Genomic DNA, 7,476 nt, shown 5'->3' with positions numbered 1-7,476 from the left:
TGGGGGGGGGGGGGGGGGGGGGGGGGGGGGGGGGGGCGGGGGGGGGGCTCATGATGTTGGGACAGATGGCATTTAGCTCTAGCTGTGCCGAGCTCAGTGGGACCCGAAGCTTAAGAGGTTAGGCCTGTCAAAACCACTCTGTTCATTCACTGCCTAACAAAGTGTGGACTGTCAGCCTGTTCCGTTTAATAAACTTAAGATTTTTCTTTTGTCAACGCCTGAGCAACACTTTGCAACTCGATGACCTGAATATCCCAACATCCAACATGCACCTCTGGCTACAGACTTTCCAAAATGTGTGGACATAAGTGGACATAAGGACATTCTGTTAGTTAGTGTTTTGTTAATTAAACACAGTGAGGTTGGCTCAAGAGGCTTTTTCAGCAAGCTTTATGCATGACCATGATAAATATGTCAACATAATGTAACATTTTTTGTTAAAATCCAGTATTACCTGACTTTAAAAAACTTAAATGATAAAAGGCTTATCAGTAGCGCCTGTATATCGTATTTTTGATACACCAGTGCAACAATTCTCAGCGTTAATATGACATATAATGCATTTTTGGGCATTTCCTCTTCATTAGTTAGTTCACAGTGTGAAAAATCAGTTTCAAAGAATTATATTTCACCACAAGAGGGAGACACACTGTAACATGCGGAGTGATTCTCTGCGATACTGTACATTGTCCACACGGGACCACACTGCTAATCTGCACTCAAAACGCCTGAAACACAACAAATGCATACATGTACCAGAATAATCTAAACTGTCATGTGATCGTGCATATTTATTGAGTAAACATGTTTTAATTTTTGCCATCTTGCCTCCCCTCTCTCCCCCATCTCTCAATTTGTTTCAGTGCTTGTTGGGGTCAAAGGCTGAAGGCTGGTGAGTGGTGACCTGAGTGAGAGGCCTGGGTGCTATCTGACCTCTAAGTGGGTGTGCGGCTGACCCTGGAGGATACAGCTCAACAAAGGGAGGCACGTGCCTTGGCCCTGTCACCATGGTAACACAGGACCTTTTTGGAACGGTGTGTGTGGGGGGGGGGCAGGGTCAAAGCTTGGTCTTTATTCTGATCGGTGTTAACCGTCTGCTGCCAATTTGCTCGTATAGATATAAGAGCGTGCCCACCACAGAATAGGATATATGTTTTACCCGTCTTGTGGGGGACATAAATCTGATTACACAGTCATATTGTAGGGACTCACTTCCTTTTTGGGACACAATGGGGACAAAATTCATGTCCTCATAATGTAAATCGTTACAACTTAAGGTGAAGACTTGGTTTAAGGTAAGGGCAAGGTTAAGGGTTAGGCTGGTAGCGGTTAGGGTGAGTCTCCAGCAAATGAATGTAAGTCAATGTTATATCCCCAAATGTCGTGAAAGTGTGAAGAATCTACGGACTGACTGGGTAATCTCTGCAGGCAACTGTGATGGTGCTTTAAATTCTCACAATCACCTGGAGAGATTCTGCAGTTTGTCTTATATGCCTTAAAAGAACTTGCTAATATAAACCCTTAAACTGTGTCTTTTTTCATCTCTGTTGTCTCTATCACAAACCATATAATGAAAAGTATTTTTCATCTTAGTGTCTTCTGCAACATGTAAGGAGGAGACCCAACTGTTTACCAAAGGTTGGTTCAAAAACTGTCTACCTATGTGAAATGGTGATCAAAGGGGATTTCACGCTCTAGCTTAAGGTAATGATCATTGCACAATAGAAGAGATGTTGCCATGACACACATTAGCTTGATCTGTTCATGCCTCACTATTACAAGTCAAAACAATTAGTGGGTGTTTTAAAAGAAGAAAAAGGGGTATTATTGAATTACAGTCCTGAATGAGGGCCAACAGGTGCAGTCCACCTGGAAGACGACATGTTTCACACTTTATACTTTGCCTCTTTGATGCTGTGCAAGCTGCACGCTCACCACAGATAACCAGCACCACCCTGATCCTACAACAATCCTGCCATCCCCCTACAACACAGCGCTATACCTATAATAGATATTACTCGTCAGCTTCCATGTAATGTAATATTTGACACATCTGCATTTCTTTTCTTCATTGCCACAGTCAATCCTCCTGTCTCTGGCCTGAGTCCTTTCCCCACGTTTACCCCTCCTCCACCTCTGCTTTTCCCGTCTCATCCCCTTCTCCTTGTGTTCTGCTGAGTTTTGGTGAAATCTCAGCTGGCAACTGTGAGTCGTTCACTAGCTGCTCTCACAATGGCCTCTGGGATTATGCTAAACACAGCGCCTCGGCTGCTCTCCCCATCGACCGGCGTCAGCGACGCCCTTTGGAGCACACAGGAAAGAGATGGAGGGCTCTCAATGAAGATGTCACTGCAATTACACAAGTGCATTTCACAGGCACCCTCTCTGTCTGCTCTTCCTCCTCTCGCATCCCCCTTCCCCACTTTTTAAAAAATGTCTTTTCGACAGTCTTTTGAAGTGCACCCTCATCTCTTGCAGCTCTTTCATAATGCATGCCCACTTTGAATTTGCATGAATTCACTTTCCAGATGCTTCTGCTGCCATCTTGACTTACAATGATGTGTACTGTACAGTAGCTATTGAATTATTGTAGCATGAAAAGAATAATAATGGCTTGTTTTAATGAGTATTTTTGTGTCACTCATCTTACCATGAAGAGATATTGCAGAGGGTCAAAATGTGTTGTGAACTCCTCACCTTTTGTTGCCCCTGCAGTTATGTTGGGGTGAAGGAAGAACTTTCTGATGTGGATGATACTGCATCAGGAACTGATTGGCTGATGCTCATTTGCCAACAGTACCTGATGCATTGCCTTCAGCATCGAAAGAAACATCAGAGTACTGGCTCCTTTTATGCTCTGAAAAATGTACCTCACTAGTGAATTAGCCCTTTGTGTGTTGGGACACCAACACTTGTGCTTCGCCTCCGTGATTTGCAAGCATGACTTTCTCATGTGGTTTCCAGGGAGGAACAGGACCTAGGGGAATGTGCTCTCATCCTCTCTTTCATAAATCTTGGATAACCTCTTCTATTAATCTCTATAAGCTACTTTGATTAATCAAGTGCTTTATCTCAATGTCTCTGTCTTTTTTGTGCATCTGTTAAATAGCTTGCCAAGTAAAATAAACTTTTAATGAAGAGTCGAGCCTTTGCGCAGTTATTTTTTTGGGTCATCCATGTTTTATTTGCATATTCTGTAGTTTATTCTTGTATAGTTTTGATGTGTTTAACCCGGTAAACGCTCTCTGATTGCAAGTTAAGCACTCGCCTTAAAGATTAAATACTGGACTTGTGTCTTGGTAGAAAATAATCTGATTTCTGCCAGGAAAAGACATGAGTTTGACCCTGCACCTGCAGGGTATCGCACCATGCACAATCTATCTGCAATCCTCATGTCATCCACACCCTGTGAGGAAAGGTCAGAAGGTCAGCATTAAAGGAGGTGGCGCCAAGTCCATTTCTATCCACTTGTATCAGCAAGCAGTTGGCACACACACATGCCTACGCACACACAAACACAATCACTTCCTGTCTCTTCGCCCATGGGAAATCCAGGAAGCCATGCCAATTCCAGCAGATGTTCCTGAAGCGCAGGCATCTTGTAAACACCATGAAATGTATTGGAGGCTAATGTAATGGTTGCTGACGGAGGTCTTCAACACACGATTTGATTTTAACACCTGCTGCACACACATACTGTACATATCCCCCACAGCATGACAGGGTATGCATGTTACAACCCCAAAAGTCATGGAGGTTCATTCTTAAAATAACATGCAGAAATGGTGTAGAGTAGACTATAAAAACTGAAAGGGGTATGACCCCACATTTCCTCTTCACTTCAAACTCCCTACAGTGTTGTTAAAAGAACACTGGTACAATAAACATAGACATATTTTATGAAAGCTTAATTGAATAATCTATAATGTGTTAATACAGCAATAAATTATAGGTTTAATGTTTAATGTATGGGAGCCAAAGCAGACATATTGGTAACCTTAACTCATTTTACTTTGGTTTCTTATTATGGGAATATGTTTCTGTGCAGCAATATAATGAGTAAGGTGTAATAATGGATTTTTTTTGAGCTGAGTTTTCATTTGATAGCGGTGTTTTATGAGGAGTGCCGTATTTTATCACTAGTCATCAGTCTATAGAGGGAGCCACTGTAGCCTGCTGATCGTTTACTGCTCCCCGGTGAGAGAGAAACCCGGACCTCAACCTGCCCGGTACACCGCCCCCAGCATGTCATACTATACGAGCCGCATGTTCATCACAAGTGCTGCTTGCACTCCGACAACGATCTAACATCCACTGCACCGTTTGCATATAACCGCCAGTCTGCTACGCGCATACTCTCGGATTGCGACCGAAACATAAACCGGGGACGTTTTCTTCAGCGCGCCAGGAGAGTTGGAGATCCGCAGGTAATTGCAGGTACGTCTCCAAGGCGCCACGGGATGACAAAGCTACTGCATACAGCACAGCGCTCTGATTAGATAACGACGAATGTTGAACAAATCTGCGGTAGCACTTGTTTCTGATGTAGCTCGCTTGTTCTCAGGGAATTGATCTGTAACAAGTGTATCTTGAAACAAGGCTTAAATTGAACATGTTTTGTGCAAATACAGAATTTTTGTCAACATGAGCTCTGCACGGCTGATTAAGTCGTTCATTTTCCTGACACTGACTGACACAGGAGGGCATGTTTACGCACGATCTTTACGCGTATTACGCACTAATCCTTTTGGAGAAAAACAGCAGAAAAACACTTCACTTAGTTGAAGTCGCAGATTTGGCTGGAGCAGTGCCAACATAAACATCACGCCAGCAGCGGGAGATGTTGGGACTCGTTAAGCAATGCCATCAATGATGTAATAGCTGGTATTAAAACTTGAAGACTTGTCAAGCGAAAAATGATCTTGCACGCTCTATCCATTTGGTTCCTCTGCATCTCGTTACAGTGCTGCTCCGACGTTTGGTCGACATGCTGGGGATCTGCGTGTGTCTTTGTGCGGTTTTCACACACGTCCTCTCTCAGGAGGCTGAGGAGCCGGTCGTATACTCAGTAAGTGAGAGATTTCTTTTATCATTCAGTGTTTTTCTGTGTAGGTTTAACACAACTCGGCATGTTGGAGATGCTGTGTACTAGTAGCTGATGGAGACCTCAGGGTTCATGCTTTTATTGTTTTATCATATGATGTTGACACACATGAGAGGACACTCAAATATGTATAATTTCGTGGTAATCATTATCTGTCCTTCACAGTGCACAGAAGGGTATGAGTATGACACAGTCAGAGAGCAGTGCAGAGGTGAGAAATGTTAAGCATTGGTTATTACACGTTTGTGCAGCTTTTCATGCTTAATGAGTTAAATTGTGTTTTTATTTTTCATATATTTTCAACCAAGCTTAATATCAGTTGTCATTTTAACCAATTGGAATAATTCCACCACAGGAAATTACATATCTTCCTGTTTGTCTTCCTGTTTTTCCTGTCAGACATCGACGAGTGTGCCTCGTTAGACGATGCTTGCAAGGGAGGGATGCAGTGTATCAACCACTTTGGTGGATACCTCTGCCTCCCCAAGAACGCCGTCATCTATATCAGTAAGGACGGCGAGCAAGTGCCGCTGCCGGAATCCATCCCACCTATCCCTCCTGTCCCTGCTGTCCCTGCTGCTCCACCAAGCCTGCCTATTCTCCCATGGTCTGACGCCAACCTGGGGGTCTCTCATTCCAGCCGTACCATCCACTGTACACCTGGATACACTGCAGATGAGCAGAACCTCTGCAGAGGTAAGATCAGCTGCCCAGGTACTACCCTTCTATCTTCAGCTTCAAGATGATACAAAGTACCATCAAAGTAACTTGAAAAACTAGCCTTTCATTTTTTTCGACTTTACACCAACACCTAGAGACGGATCCTCTTATCTCAGCAAGTGGTGTTGACAAGCTCCCCGGGAGAGAAATAGGAGTCTGTCAGCAAGAGAGGAGGTGTAACCACAAAATGTGGTCTAGAAGTGGAAAAAGGATGTCTGCCACACTCTCTCCATTAAAAAAAAGTTGTTTCAGTTATTTAATCTTCCAGAATATGAAAGATTTAATTTTTGGCCTTCATGAGACAGATTGCAGCCTAAAAATGTGGGTGCAGATTAAAATCCCCTGTACTGACTGCTTTTTACCACAGTATGATAGCAGAATTAAAGGTGCAATGCGTAAAATCTATCTGGCTTCATGCTACAAACAAATAGGAGGCAGCATTTCACCTCTGCTTCTGGGTCCATTTAATCTAAAGTTACAGTTTTCAGTTATAAAAGAAATAGCCAACTACTAACTAACAGCAGGGCAAGAATAAGCACAATCCAACCAAACAAACTGCTGAAACTCTGAGAGCACGTCAAAAATAACTTTGATCTACTAATCTTTACGTGTGGAGTCGGTCTTTGGTTTATGTTAGCCACCTTTGGGTTTACTGTGCCACTAACCGAGGGCCGTAGCTTTGATAGTTTGTTTACTGGATAAAATCCAAAGTGGCAGACACTAGAAAATGATTCATATTTTCGTTTAATCCGCTACACGGGAAGCCGTTAGCTGTATTAACTCGCATTCAACCAGTGCAAACCCGACCCGAGCGCCAGGAGACACAGCGGGAGGTTACAATGCCCATTTCAGTCGTTATGTCAAAGACGTCTACGTATTGTGTTGCAGACGCAATACGTACGTCTTTGAGATAACGTCAACACTTTTGACCTCTTCGCATTCTGTTGATAATGTCAGTTCATTCTGTCCAGATCTTACACATTGCACCTTTAAATGTCAAAATTGAGAAGTGCTTTTATCTCCTGAATATCAGTAGTATGCTTTTGTTGCACTTGGCCAGATGCAGTGCTGCTGCGTGGAAGAATGTGTCTGAATGTGTCTCTAGCAGGGCCAAGCAGGTATTTGATAATTACTTGCTAACGACTTTAGAGCCTCAATAAGCAGAGCTCCAAAGGTGAACTGTTCATCCATCTGTCTGACAGTCATCAACAGCTAAACCATGCGTAGCTGCCAGAGGTGTTGCAAGCTTCTCGACTTTTCTCACTGTGATATCATGTTTTCTAAACTCTTTGGTCGCTCGCAGCATGATGTTTTTGGCCGGAGTTCAGCTTCTTCTTAAAATACAATAAATTGTTCTTGTCTTGAGTGTTGGGGTCCTCTGCTTCAGGGGCAAATCAAGGAGACCTTTATAATACTGCAGCGAGCTCTGTGCTCACATATAGCCTGTAAACCTTCAGGAGATATTCTCTGGGCCGTGACCAGCTTGAGATTTTGGTAGCTGCAGAAGATTGTGTGGGTGTGATATTGTGTTTGGGCAAGATTCTTTGATCTTTACAAATGGGGAGTGGTTTGAAGATTTATTCTTTGTCTCACTAACACACACAGACACACACACACACACACACACACACACACACACACACACACACACA

General features: G+C 43.3%; 1 protein-coding gene and 1 long non-coding RNA gene across 4 annotated transcripts in view; both read left to right on the top strand.

Annotated features, from left to right (window-relative positions):
• Window positions 1–4,077, top strand: part of LOC116379494 (uncharacterized) — an 11,593-nt gene extending 7,516 nt beyond the window's left edge. For both annotated transcript variants that reach the window (XR_004212429.1, XR_004212432.1), the window contains exon 3: window positions 864–4,077. This is a non-coding gene — a long non-coding RNA (uncharacterized LOC116379494). The remainder of the gene's footprint in view (window positions 1–863) is intronic.
• A 132-nt stretch (window positions 4,078–4,209) lies between these two features.
• efemp1 (EGF containing fibulin extracellular matrix protein 1) overlaps window positions 4,210–7,476 on the top strand; it is a 17,050-nt gene continuing 13,783 nt past the window's right edge. Inside the window, exons 1-4 of one of the 2 annotated variants that reach the window (XM_031841938.1) lie at window positions 4,210–4,427; window positions 4,965–5,068; window positions 5,270–5,315; window positions 5,504–5,800. In XM_031841938.1, coding sequence (XP_031697798.1) covers window positions 4,988–5,068; window positions 5,270–5,315; window positions 5,504–5,800 — 424 coding nt within the window. In that variant the 5' untranslated portion in view covers window positions 4,210–4,427; window positions 4,965–4,987. Of the gene's footprint in view, window positions 4,438–4,964; window positions 5,069–5,269; window positions 5,316–5,503; window positions 5,801–7,476 lie in introns of both variants that reach the window. The other variant, XM_031841932.1, reaches the window with a different exon arrangement.

This window comes from Anarrhichthys ocellatus, unplaced genomic scaffold (assembly GCF_004355925.1).
Source record: "Anarrhichthys ocellatus isolate YVR2014 unplaced genomic scaffold, GSC_Weel_1.0 scaffold3, whole genome shotgun sequence".
In the NCBI taxonomy this organism is placed as follows: Eukaryota; Metazoa; Chordata; class Actinopteri; order Perciformes; family Anarhichadidae; genus Anarrhichthys; species Anarrhichthys ocellatus.
This window is presented reverse-complemented; position numbering and strand designations above follow the sequence as displayed.